Source organism: Sabethes cyaneus, chromosome 2, assembly GCF_943734655.1.
Source record: "Sabethes cyaneus chromosome 2, idSabCyanKW18_F2, whole genome shotgun sequence".
Lineage (NCBI taxonomy): Eukaryota > Metazoa > Arthropoda > Insecta > Diptera > Culicidae > Sabethes > Sabethes cyaneus.
This window is the reverse complement of record NC_071354.1, coordinates 76,266,428-76,281,281: the sequence shown is the minus strand read 5'-3', so window position 1 is coordinate 76,281,281 and position 14,854 is coordinate 76,266,428. Positions and strand designations below refer to the sequence as shown.

Genomic DNA, 14,854 nt, shown 5'->3' with positions numbered 1-14,854 from the left:
CGGCCATCTCGTTTGTGATCAGATTCCCCCCCCCCTTGCCACTACATATGTCAGGCTTTGGTGCTTAAGAAGTTATCGGCCCAGTGTTTAGGTAATTATCGCTTCAATTACTGTAGCCTTGATATGTAGCACCTCCGATTGGAGGTATAAAGCAGTTTGGATTCCTAGTTGAGAAATCATTATTGGAGGGCAAAAATTGCAGAAGATATTTATAGACTCACCATTTTGAAATCATTCATTAGACTGCTTTACCCGCATCATAAGTAACGAATGATTTTCTCGCAATATATAATATCCATGGCTATACTTTAAACAGGTAAGAAAATTAGCAAATACGTAGTAGTCACAATTTAGACAATCACATGTGCTCTCATGAAACTAATTAATAAGTATTTGCTAAAAATCACCTTTGCGTGATTGCAATGATGTAAATGATTCAAAAAATAGTTGAAGGATTTGTACTAGTAATAAAGGTTTGGAAGCGTAATCGATTCAAAAGTTTCAATTAGAACTACGAAAATTAAACTTTTGAAGAGTACTTTGAAGCTGTCAAACAGTCGTAGCTGTTTCAATTCGATGTTTAAACGATCGCTTGCACACTCATAGAATTGCCTATACCTATATGAATGCGGAGGAAAAATTTTCCAAAATGCTTCTGTCTCTTTTACAAATTCCTATTTTAGCTTCACATCCAATTAATCAACTCTGACGGTAAAAGCATCGCATCGCCGTCAACGCGACTATTTAAAAAGTCTGACTAAAAGTAAATCTGGACACCTCTCGTCACCCCCGTCATCACGTCACCGGCACGGCTCTTGTGGTAGGAACTGGAACGATTAGGCATAACTTTGTTTATATGTTTATGAAGAACAACTGGGGTAAGTTTCTTCAAAATATTTCACCGCGTAGCAGAGTAGTACAGAATGAAACTCGGACGACGTAAAAAAATCTTGCACAAACATTTGGAAAATCTAGAGTGGTCTGGATCAAAGTTGGCAAAAATGTTAAAAATGCCAAAATCACCAGTGTGAATGTTTTGAAGAGTTATGAGGAGAACTTAGGTGCGGAAAGGAGGCAAGCACCTTGAAGAAAACCGTCACTAGGAGCCCAGAGCTGAGGAAGGGACATTTTGAGGTGCGTTAAGTCCAATCCTGGCATCTCGGGATATGGCCAGAAGGTACGATGCCAGCTATCAAAGCATGAGGAATATCCTCACTCGAAAAGGTTTACAGGTTTTACAGGTGCCAGTAAACATCCGGATCGGCGGTTGAAGCAGAATTTGGTAGCCAAGACGTGTGCTAGGCGTTTGAACGAGCATGAGTTGACGCAATTCAACGGATGTATTTGGATGGACGACGAAACCTACGTGAAAATACACTTCTCGGTAAAAACGTTTACATTGCAACTGAGTGTGGTGATGTAAATACCAGGCAAGTATAAGTTCGTGCTTGCTGTTACGTTCGCAAAGAAGATCATGATCTGGCAAGGAATATGTAGCCGTGGACTAAACACCGAGCCTTGCATCACTTCCTCAACAATGACATCTAGTGTATACTTGTGTGTAGCCCTTTCCCGAGGGTACACCTTTCTTTTATTTCCGAATTTTCCTATCACCGACCAGACGGGTCGGCGTGTCAAAGCCGAATCCCCAATCATTTATTAAAACTAAATTTACAAGTTCATAACCTACTCGCTAAAAGTATTACTCTCCCTAAGGAAACTCCTCCTTCTTGAGGTAGTTCCGTCCTATTCTGCCTAGCGGCAGCCCTCACGCTGTCCGTCGAGCTTCCCTCTCGCGCATACATTTTGGCCCCTCGCGCGGGGACTTTGTTTTGTCAACAAATGACATATTCTTATGAGCGAGTCTGGCACGCTCCGAGCATATACCCTCGCTGAGCGGCCAACCCTTTCATTTCAATTCGCCACTGCTTAAGTCACGTGGCTTTAGCACCTCGAACAGTCCTGCGCTTCGCTGTTTACCTTAGTCGGCAAAATGCAACAGCGCATTTGTTTTGGAAACTGTTCGTTACCGCAGGTTAAGAATCATGCGCATTCGTTCACCTAGAATGTGGTGCGAACGCGACATTTTAATGTAGTGATCAAATTGAATGTTAAGTTTCTGTTCTGAGCTGACCGGGGTTGCTTCATCGTGCATGCAATGTTACAGTGAATGAGGGTCGCTTCGCTTGGAAGAATGCTTGATAAATCGGACTCTGTCATCCATTAGTGAACGGATTACCTACTAATGGCCGAAACACAAATGACCGAATCACGAATGGCCGAATGTCGGATGACCGAAGCACAAATGGCACAATATATCTACTGGCCGAATCACAAAAGACCAAACGTCATATTCGGCCGAAAATATTCACGACCTTTATCGTGCAAAAACGTGTGGTACACGCTGTCCTTACTCGCTGTCGCTCGTTAGAACTTAACTGAGGGATAATCCCTACCAGTCAGTTAGCCTAGGAAAATGCCTAAATAGAAGTGGTTTCTGCATGGGGCCTGCCTCCCCCACAGTGGCCGGCAGTTCCGACGGCGGGTCACCGGCGCACACTCGCGGCCTGCACCCGTCTCTCCCTGAATCATCTAGGGAACGCTTAGGGGAACAAAGAACTACCAATCATCTATACTTTATAGTAAATAGTTGTGATGCTTATTTGGTTTTTTGTTTGATTAAAGTTGTTTGTTAACTACTTGCCAATTCATGTTTTTCATTGAATAGTTATTTAGGCATTCCGAAAAAATTGGTCTTTTCAGCCATTCGTGATTTGGCCTTTCTTGATTCGGCCTTCTGTGACTGCTGTTGAAATTCGGCCATTTGGATTTCAGCCACTCGTGATTCGGTCATTTGTGTTTCGGCCATTCGATACCAGCCCTTATATTCTGGCCTAATTTGCCTAGCTGTCAATACTCTAAAGTTGTGCTAGAGTGGTATGCAGATTAGAATGTTGATTTCGTGTCATAAGCCCGCCCAGTTAGCTTCGGGATACGATACTGGCCTAACAAGCCAGTCGCTGTATGTTCGAATCTCGGGTGGAGAGTGCTGCTATAGAGTCTATAGAGCAGCGGTTCCCAACCTTTTTTCGGTTCGCGTACCCCCTGACGGATTTCCCTATACTATTCTGAAGCGAACTAAAGTTTTGGCGTACCCCTGGGGGTTCGCGAACCCCCATTTGGGAACCGCTGCTATAGAGGATCGTTGCACTAGCCCCGTAATTGTCTTGTATTCTAATAGCCGGCTGCGAAGCCTGTTGATAAAGAAGGGCCAAGTTCTCAACAGGACGTTTATACCCATGGCTTTGCTTGCTTTCGCGTCCCTCCATATTGTCCGGAAATTCGATCCATATAAAACTTTAGGCAAGGGACAGTCAGCAGTGCCAATAAAATAGTTCCAAATTTTATCAGAACCAGAAGAAAGCAATGATGCAATACTGTGAAACTTAAAGTTGAATAAAAATACTGCAATCCAGTCATTTTTGGATTTTATTATAGGTTGTTCTATGCGTCCAGATAAACTTTTAGCCATGTTTTGCAACGACCGGTTTGACATATGTAGAGTACTATCAATCCAGTTATAAAGCATTTTATTCTAGACTAAATTAAAAATTACTTTTTAGTTAATTACCTGTTGATATTGGCTAGTGATCGATAGTGACGGCTGCCTTCGATGATCGACATAGTTACATCGTACTTCTGCCGCTCCATGATGTCTATCAACTCATGGCCCTTAGCTTTGGTAGTGAATACGGCCGTTATGTTGCCTATAACAGAGAAAAAATAAAGGATTTATTGTATTAAAATGTCATAAAGTACCGCCATCCGGGGCGAGATTGTGCCACGGAGGTGAGATTGTGCCAAAAACCAAAAATGTTTATTTGTGAAAATTTATTATATCTATAGAAACTGGTGACCTAAATTCAACATAATCATGAACATAACATATTTATTCATAACTTAGAATGGAACACAGGTAATATTAGCAAACTATTAAGCCTAAACAAGATTTAAAAGTTCGCGATCAAAAATACTCGGCAATAACGTAAAAAATGTCCCGCATAAACCAACCCAAACAAGAAATCGCATCAACTTGCTAATTTGAAGGTATATAAACTAATCATTTACAATGTATTGAAAGGTTATTATCTGTTGGATAAGTTTTGATTACGAAAATAATATTTTTCGAAACTTTGTACTTTTCGAGCTTCATGGGGGTGAGATTGTGCCAAGCCATAATGATCGATCCTATTTGTGGATTTCACATACACAACAAAAATACGTCAGTATACACCAGTACATTCACATTTTTTACTATTGAGACCAATATTTTGACAGATTAGACTGAATACCCCCGTGGACCCCCGTTCGTTTGACCGTTTTTAATCTGAACACTTTTTAATTTGAACCCCGTTGGTTTGCACGACGTGCAAATTAAAAATGGTTCAAATGTCATTCTCAATATGACATCATTTGCTTATGCAGACAATGCATAAACACGATTTGTGTGTACTAATCTAGCATGCTTAATCTGTTTCACTTTGCGTTTGCCCAACGATTATGGCAGAAATCCGGTCGAATAATGAAATATTCGCTGCTTGCAACTGCCAACTGATTCAAACCACAAAAACAATATCAAAGAGTAGGGCAACCAGTTCACACAAGCTCCAGCATATTTAGGGTTACCAGTTGTTCAAATTAAAAACTAACCCCGTTAGTTTGCATGAGGAATCGTTCAAACGAACGGGGGTCCACTGTAATCCATTTTGGAGCAAACAGCATCATAGGTCTGCTAAATAATTTAAACTAATTTTTACTTTTTCTCTGGAAATTTCAGATGCTTTGAATAAACACTAATATAAGACGAATATATTATACCGTGTATAAACTGCCAATTTTATGGCGGGGGGAGGGGGGTGGGATGGGCCACATGTTCTGCGGCTGCGGGTTCCCGAACGAATTAATGGTTACCTTTGTTAAATGATCAAATAGGTATGCCCCTTAGGATGCACACCCTTCATATATCTCCCCCTTGTTAACCCTAGAAACACTACTGGCTATATAAAGGCTGTCCATTGACTGCGAACTCATTTTTAGTTATTTCAGATCTCCCCGGGGTATTTTCGTTCATATTTTTTGCATGATGCGTTGTTTTTGGCCGACCCCCTGCCACTAATAGTCCACTTAGTTCATGGACGGCCCCATATGAACTACTTTATGCTGATATTTATGTGTATTGTTTATAAACATGCTAATGTTCACTGTTTAGGCTTTAAGCTCAATTTTATGTTTTTGGCACAATGTCACCCCCTAGAAGGGGTGAGATTGTGCCAAAGTTCATGCACTTCCAGTAAAATTAGGTTTCATTGTAACTAAACCATCTCTACGGTAGTTGTTAATTGAACAATTTAGTATATATTGACAGGTTTGAAATCAACTTAGTTCCTAAATTGTGTGTATATTGAGCTAAAGAACAAAAACATATACTTTTATGGCACAATCTCGTCCCGGATGACGGTACTTAATTTCGTCATATCACAGTTAAGTTCTGATATCCCTCCGCTACAGTGCACCGATGTAAATCATCGCCCTCAAATACCGAAGTTCTGTTAAAACAGAACAGACTTTCCCATACAAAACGTCATCTTTCGTACCAAAAAACAACTACAAGTCAACATTTTGCTCACCATCGCCGGTAAAATCAAGTTTCCGCTTTCAGCACGCACCTGGTACGGTAAAACGTGACAAATTACTCAACTGTAACTTTCTGCATTCCAACCCGCCAACTAGCCAGCCTGCCAGCGGCTTTAATAGTAAACAATCCTCAAGCCGGTAAGCACATAACCAACCGTGCCCTGTTGCCTTCCGAGGATACATTATTGTTTACTGTAGCGGACGAGCAAGTGTCCGGTTAGTGAATGCGTATTAAAAGCTGATTTGCTGGTTGGTGTACCTAGACCTACTATTGACGTAACTTATTAGTTATGTGAAACGCAATAGCACAACTCAGAAATTCAGTCAATATTTTTTTCTAGATTCTTGTTTACTTTACGGGTCCTGACTCCAGAGAATTCCTGTAAATTTATTCAATAGAATTTTTCACTTTTGGAAGAAAAAGTACATAACACGCATTACTCTAAACAACAAGAACCGATACCAAAACTTATAATTTTAAACTTGTTGTAATTAAGGCATAACAAAGAGAAATTCACCCAGCCAAAAAAAAACAGAGGAAACAGTAGTGCATGCATGAAGCATACTAAACAAATTCAAATTTATGCAGAGCGCCAAAAACACGGGCATAAAAAACGCTCCGACGTGAGACTGCCGACCAAACAGGTGGTGGCTTCGTTAACTACTTAGCTCGTTGGGTTGTTGTTTATATACTAGTCCCTCGCTATTTCGGAAGGATTGTTCCGCGACATTTCTGTGAGTCATATAATAGGTAGCAGCAGCTGAAACCAAGCTAATTAAAATGCGTACCTACTCGAATGATTTCGAGCACAAAACACAAAACAAACCCGTACACGGGACGGGTTCCCTTCACCCTGTGCAATTTTAAACTCAACGCTAGGTGAGGCTGGCAGGGTCAATGGCTGTTCTTGTATATAATTTAATTCAAGAATTTACGCAGCAGAAAATCCTTCGCAACGGCGAAAACGGTTGCTGGTTGCCGCTGTCACAGACTTGTGTCGCCGGTAATTTAGTGGGAAACAATTGCGCTCTGAAAGGTTGGCGATAGTGCGGCGATATGGGTTTTATGCAAAATAGGAAGCCACGGCTGTTCACGACGCCCCTGACAGTCTGTATGAGTGATGAGGATTTCAAATTTAGACTTTTAGTTGTGTCGCCTATCGTTAATCGTCGATTATCGTGCGTTGCACTATAAATTAGCAACCAACATTGATGAAAAAGTAAAACAAACATTATCAGGACCTCTTCTAAAGTTATGTATTTATTAGTTTGACACAAGCGCATTTCAGATTAAGGATTAGGCGCATTTGATCTCGCTGGTTTGTTAGGCACAAGTATAAATCAATGTAGGTATAATCGAATCGGCTTAAAATATGATCATCTGAAAAGTTTGCTTTGTTCGCTTAGATGACGGCTCGTTTCAAAATGTTTAATCCTTTGATCATTAGATCGAAAACACTGTTTAGTGATCGGAAGATTTATGAACCACCACCGCAGCAGCAGTGATGCAAAGTTGTGGGATGCAAAAGCAATTACAATAAACAAAAGCCAGTAAATCTTCCGCTGTTCGCTTTCCCTTTTGTTAAAATTATAGCCAAAGCACACCAAAAACACTTATTTCGCGAAGAAACCGCACAAATAGGAGTCACGATTTCAATTGCAATCGAGACCACCATAGCTTCTATCGCTCACCGATCGCCATGCCATGAACATCTCCACTGCACTGCACTGCACTGAGGCTTGCACAATCGTTCGTCGCTGCTGCAGCGAAAGTACGAGGCTGCGGTCATTATCGGAACCAGTGATCTAGATTCCGGACTGCCAGCTAACTGCCGGCAGCCGGCCTTTATGGTTGAGCCTCCATCACGGATGACAAAAGACAAATCGATGTAAAACACAGTCCTATTGCCAGTGTTGCAAATTGCTCTAAGCCTCCGTACCTGAACCGTCGTAGGTACACAGACCGAAGCACAATGACGCAAAACCCTTTGCAGACAATCGTGCTACAATGAATGGTAAAACTGCAAACCCACCGTGACTAGTAACCCCCACATAACAATCGTGAAATCCACGACGTGAAGAACACTAAATTACATTTTTTTTGAGTGAGACCATATGCATTGACTTTAGTCGGTGGCGCTTGTACTGTGGTTCTAGAGATTGTTCTACTTGTTGTGAAAAGTATTCTCAAAAGCTCTCTCAGTTAATCACGTTTCATGTTTTACGCCACAATAACGCCCAATTAAAATTGTAAGCAAAACACAACGTTTCGTTTCAAGAAACGAGGCCGACGACCAGCATTTGGCAACAATTACAACCGAACTCCCACGCCCAGCACGTACTTAGCCGTCCTAAAAATAATGCAAACGATAATAATTGTTTCAGTACACATCTGATTGGTTTGAGTACCCCGTCCAGAAGTCACGTATTGAGCGCGAAAAACACCCAAACAATTTTCTAACAGGGTGACGACAGCCTTCGTCGGAACGGATTCTGATCTACTCTCAAGTCCAAGTAACAAATAATACAGTTTTCTTTATTTACAATCAAATTACTTCGAATTAGCGATTATTGCAATTGAATTGTTAGTACTTTTTCATTAAAATGGATTGCTTAGTATTCAATTATAAAGAACGAGCTGTAGTCCGTCTGCGTTAACTCGCGTCTAACATAGAGTGAATCCATTCATTAAAGCTTGACCAATTTAATACTTGGACGCAAAAAACGAATCCAGCACGGAACCATTTTAATGAAATAATGATGTTAACCCATTTCCTCCCAGCGTTGCGAAAACGCAACGCACGTTCACTCGATTCTAGAGAAGGCCCGGTTTAAGATATGAACTTGGACCCTGAGAAACAAAGAAATATTGGAAAAAAAAATCTAATCGATCTGTTTTTGCAGTTAAGGAAAAATGCTCATAAAACCCGATTTTATCGCTATTAACGCTTGACCTATTAATCAGTGTTAGTAAGAATCGATTGCTTGCGAAAAAAAAACTTTGTTTCATAATTTTGATTATTTTTGTAATTTTAAGATAGGTTTAAAGCTTTGCATTGCGAAAACATAGAATTCGCAGCTTCAAACACTGATGGCATATGGAACAGCCGTTGTGATAAGAACGTAATAAAATCGTTAAAGTAACTTTGCCTCCGGAATATCTGGAGGAAATGAGTGCCAGCATCGACAGTTTCATGCATAACCAAATCTAATGTTACAACCTTTCCAGAACGTGTTGGTAGACATTTAATCATCTGCGATGGCATGCATTTAGGATTCAAACTGCATACCATGCGTCTAGTCGTACACACACTGCAAAATTAGTTATTCCTCAATATTTTAGTTTGTTGCCTCTCATTCGCGATCAATCAAAGTGAGCTGAGATTTATTTGAATGTTTTTTTGACGTAGGACTACGTCTTACGTCAAGTTTTGAAATAGGGTGTCATTCCAAAAAATCGAAAAATGCGAGCGTCACGAAAAATGAAAGGTTTTGAGCGCTAATAGCTCAGCGGTTTTCCAATCGATTTTCAATATTCTTACACCTATCGATCGGAAAATCTTCTAAGAATTGGCCCAAATGAATAAAAGTATGGATTCTTGATGTCGAACTATTGAAAAATTGAAAATAATGAACCTATGTTTTACCAAAATTCTCGCTTCGTGATTGGTTGGAAGATTCTTTACGATGATCTAAACCTATACCAATTTGATAACTGTGCTTGGGAAGTAAGCCAAAACAAGTGACAAAGTTTCCTCATTTCAACAAAATTTCTTAACACCGCGGTTAAACCTATACCATTTTGATGTCCTTGCTTGGGAAGTACGCCAGAAAGAGTGACAAAACCCCCTCGTGCCAACAGATTTCTTACGAACGCGATTAAACCTAGTCTAATTTGATGTCTGTGTTAGGGAAGTATGCCAGAATAAAAAATGACACAAGTTCGTTGTCCCAACAGATCGCAAATTCTTTACTGCAACTGCGAGACGATTAAACTTCGGCGAATTTGATATCTGTGTTGGAAAAATGTGCTACAGCTGTAGTGTTCGGTTACAATACGACTCTGTATGAATACGCATGCTTGCCGTTTCATTAGAAGTGTAGTGAAAAGATGTGCTGTTGATAAAATAGGATTGAATTGGTAAAATCCCTTCAACGTGGGGAACCATGGGTAATAAAAACAATCTTTAATTTCAGTAAGGTAGCAGGAAAGCAATAGTTTGTGTTCTTGATTTTGTAAAATTGTTTTCAAATGCACAATCTTTTGAGAATTGAGCGTATGCAATGTTACTTCTTTGATAAATGTTACATACAACGCATGTAGCATGTATATATGTTGCATATAGCATGTATACATGAAGAATCGAATGATTACAAGCATGAATACATGCTACTATCACTACAAAGAAACTTACGTAGTACTACGTCACCTATATATGCGGTCGTGTCTTGTACACAACCCCTCTGATTTTTTAATTAAAGAATTCCTAGCAACCAAATTTCCAACTTTTTTGCGATTTGTCTAAATAAATTCTAGACAAAGTCTAAAAGAAAATCAAAAGAAATTCAAATTCAAATTCAAAAATTCAAAACAAGTCTAAAAGAAATGTCTGGAAGAAGGCTGCGAAAATTCTATAAGAAATCTGAAACAAGCGTGAATGTAGTTGGAAAGAAATATAAAGAAAGAAGAAGTGTAAGAGAAATCTGAGTCAAAAAGTTCAAAAACAAAAAGAAATCAAGAAGAGCTCTAAAAATGTGAGAGTAGTCTAAAAGAAGTTCGCCTTGCGACAGATCCTCGATAAATTCCGGGAATTCAACTTGCAGACTCATCATCTGTTTATAGACTTCAAGGCGGCGTACGATTCAGTTAAACGAAACGAGCTGTGGCGGATTATGCTTGAACATGGTTTTCCAACGAAACTGATTAGGCTGATTCGTGCTACCCTTGACGGTTCCAAATCAAGCGTCAGGATAGCGGGTGAGACTTCGGACTCGTTTGTGACGTTCGATAGTTTGAAGCAAGGTGACGGACTATCGAACTTGCTGTTTAACATTGCATTGAAAGGGCTATTCGAAGGGCCGGCGTGCAGAGAAGCGGTACCATCATTACGAAATATCATATGCCCTTAGAGTTCGCGGACGACATCGATATCGTCGGTGTTAACCGTAGAGCTGTGGAAGAAGCGTACACGTATCTTAAGGAGGAAGCTGCGAGGATAGGGCTAATAATAAATTCTACCAAAACAAAGTATATGGTGGCTGGTAGAGAGCGTGGTAGCCCTTCGGGTGTTGGAACTGCGGTGGTGATAGATGGAGATACTTTTGAAATGGTCAACGAATTTGTTTACCTTGGTACGTTAGTGACATGTGACAACGATGTGAGCCGTAAAGTAAAAAGGCGGATAGCGGCTGCCAACGGGGCCTTCTACGGATTACGTAGCCAGCTGAGGTTCTGTAACCTACAACTCCGTACAAAACTCGCGCTCTATAAGACGCTAATTCTCCCGGTGGTACTTTATGGCCACGAAGCGTGGACGTTAAAAGAGAGCGACGGACGAGCTCTTGGCGTTTTCGAGCGTAAGATCCTGCGATCAATTCTTGGCGGCATATTAGACGAAGGAGTGTGGCGCAGACGCATGAATCATGAAATATACCAAGTGTACAAAGATGCGGATATTGTGAAGCGACTAAAATACGGCAGGCTACAGTGGGCTGGCCACGTAGCAAGGATGCCGGATGAGAGACCAACGAAAACAATATTCTGCAGAGAACCCGACAGAGGCCGACGACTTCGAGGCAGACACCGTACCCGTTGCATGAGTGCTGTTGACGAGGGAGCTAGAACAGGGGGTGTTGGGGGCGACTAGAGAGTGACAGCCCAAGACCGAGTAATGTGGAGACGGCTCCTGAATTCGGCATGGATTCGATAAGCGGATTGTCGCCGAAAAAGTAAAGTAAGTAAGTCTAAAAGAAGCCTAGGAAAAGTTAAAAAGTATAAGGGCCCATGCCTAGTGGCACGGGCGCAGGCTTGAAGTAGGACTACGAATGTAGAGCAATTCGTGTCCCAATGCCAAATCCGGTGATTTTTGTACGAATTTCATATAATAGATTCCCCAGTTGCGCAGTAACGGAAGGTTTACTTGCGCTGTTGTATTTTGTACAACACCTGTGAACCGTTGACTTTATCTCGGTATATCTCGGGAATCTAGCAATAAATAAAATTACTGTTTTCAGTAAGGTTGATCCGCAGACAAATGGTGGAAATACAACCTTTAAAATTGCCAATTTGCCACCGATGTGTCTCGACAACTGGCTGTCCGATGCGTCGCAAGCTAGTTGCTGCTGGCTGATGTTTCGCCAACAAAAAACGGCGACAGACTGATCACGCACACCGAGGCAAAGGCAAACAATGTTTCAAATACAACCTTTAAAATTGCCAATTTGCCACCGATGTGTCTCGAAAACTTGCTGTCCGATGCGTCGCAAGCTAGCTGCTGCTGGCTGATGTTTCGCCAACGAAAGCCGGTGACCGAAGGTAAGGAAAGGAAGTTTAACCCATAGCTCATCTCGTATATATTTCTGTCATCCGTGCTAGGGAAGCACTGACGCGGGAAGGCAAAAAAATGCGAATAATGAAATATTAAATATTCGACTCATCTTTTCTCAATTATTATACGTCTGTTAAGGAAACATGTAATCTACTGTATTGTAATGGATTTTTTGAAAAATTTCCAATCGATTGATACCAATATCTCTAGAATCTGTTGACGGATGACTGAGTTATAAGCGTGCAAACCATAACCACTTTTCGTTACATGTTCCCTTTTCGTTTTTCTAAAGTGCACCCCAATATAGAAATCAAAGAAGTAGTCCTACTTTAAAAAAAGTTTAGAAGATATTCAATAGAAGTCAAGACGAAACTTAAAAGAAAGACCAAAAGGACTCTAAAAGAAGTCTGGAAGAAGTCTGAAAGAAGGCCTAAACAAAACTAAACAAAATCTAAACAAGTTTGGAATGAATCTAAAAGAAACGTAAACGAGGTCCAAAAGATAACTAAAAAAAGTTTGAATGAAGTCTAAAAAGTCTAAAACAAATCGAAAAAGGGCCTAAAATTTCACTAAAAGAAGTCTAGAACTCTGAAAGAAGTCCAAAAAAGCATTAATAAAATCTAAGAGAAGCCAAAGAAATCTGAAAGAAGCCTAACGAAAGTCTAAATGAAATCTAAACAAGTATGAATGGAGTCTAAAAAAATCTAAAAGAAGCATAAACGCAGTCCAAAAGATATCCAAAAGAAATCTGCAAGAAGCCTGAGAAAAGTCTAAAGGCAGTCTAAGACGATTAGAAAAAAGCCTAAAAGGAACCTGAAAGAAGTCGGAACGAAGACAAAAAGAAAAAGTCTACAAGAAGTTTAAGAAAACTCTAAAACAAGTCTGACCATAGTCTAAAAGAAGAACAAAAGAAATGTCACAGAAGTCTAAAAGAATTTTGAAAGAAGCCTAAAAGAAATCTGAAACATATCGGAAAAAACTCTAGAAGTCTATAAAAATTCTAACAAAAGTCTAAAAGACCTTCAGAACAAGATTAAATGAGAGCTAAAAGAAATCTAAGTGGATACTAAAAAAAATCTACTGAAAATATATGAGAGGTATAAAAGAAATCGGAAAAAAGTTTGACAAATATTTGAAAAATTACTTTAAAAACTTTAAAAGAAGATCTAAAATTCTAAAAGTCTAAAAGATTGGTTTATTAGGATTTTTTAAATGCAAGGCGTTCATTCGAATAAGTCTAAAAGAAACCTAAAAGAAATCTATAGAAAGTCTAAAAGAATTTTGCATCATCTTTGTGTTTTGGGTGCTGTTTCAAAATAATTGTTATACCATTTTTGTTCTTTATTATATCTGTGTCGTACAATTTTTGAATTATTTCTGTACAGTACCACCTTGCTGCAAAACTAGTTCTCTTCAATGAGCCAGTATGTAGGCAATACACGTTATCTGACACCCAGAACAAGAATAAAACCGAATGTCGCACGTCGATTATTACGATTTTCAACTGCAACAGCAATATCACGTTATCCATCTGTTTCTCTTTTGATCTGCTTTTGAAGGACAGTTATTTACCGAATAGGCCCTTGGATGGTACTATTTGCTCATTGTAAATTCTCATGCTTCTTCAAATAGATACAGCTGGTTTTTGGTAGACGATATTTTTTTCATAAGCCCCAACAATTTGCCAAAAATTAGCTTTATTGTTAACAGCGCAACTAAGAAATTACGGTAGGCACACGCGCAATACCACGCGTTAAGTTATTCGGTGGATTGTTTTATAACTGGTATGGTTTATAGCATGCAGGCTTTTTCGTGCTGCCGAATATTTAAAACCACTTTAGAACCACTACAACCACTATAGAAAATGGGCCTAAAATAGCCGCAGTAACTTCATAATTTTTCGCGACTATAACTCAAATTCAGTAGCATTTCATTAAGACCAAATGCACTCCGATATTCAGTAACTGTTATTTTATCAATTGGCATAAAAATCTTGTCTCGAATAAATATAATTTCAACATAATTTCTGAATATTGTTCAGACTACCGCAATGGGTTGAAAATACCCTCCCGTACCCTATAATACTTTTTAATTCGGAATTTTCCGGATTAGCGATTAGATTTTATGGCGGTATTAATCATTACCTCTGGTTTTATTATGGTATTACGCAGTACCAAGAGGATACAAGTCAAAATATATCTATAGCTAGCTATAAAACCATGATACAACTATTTATAAAGCAAATTTATTGTGGTTGCTTATATTGCCACGATAAAACTAGTTTGTTGCACCATGTCTCTTATAAACTTACCGTAAGTGTGGCGTAGCAATACAATATGGCGCACCAATTGAAATTGTTCTTATTACGGTTGCTTGTCAAACTGCAATAAATCTGTTAGTTTTAGTTAGAGCTATTGAAACGGTAACCTCCTGACCAAACAGCTTTATTGCTGCTATTATGAAGAATATTGGCGTTCAACAACAAAATCATTATATATTGCCATATTCTAATGTTTTGTTTTAGCTCGCCCACCAATATTCATCTAAGCAAAGTGTTTTGCAGAAATATAGTTATTATCAATCGATTTTCCTGTCACAGGAAGCAACTAAAA

The 14,854-nt window shown here is 39.5% G+C and overlaps 1 protein-coding gene across 1 annotated transcript in view; it reads right to left on the bottom strand.

Annotated features, from left to right (window-relative positions):
* LOC128735597 (E3 ubiquitin-protein ligase goliath) overlaps nucleotides 1–14,854 on the bottom strand; it is an 85,477-nt gene that overhangs the window by 23,515 nt on the left and 47,108 nt on the right. Inside the window, exon 3 of the mRNA XM_053830080.1 lies at nucleotides 3,632–3,767. Within this exon, the coding sequence (XP_053686055.1) occupies nucleotides 3,632–3,767 (136 nt within the window). The remainder of the gene's footprint in view (nucleotides 1–3,631; nucleotides 3,768–14,854) is intronic.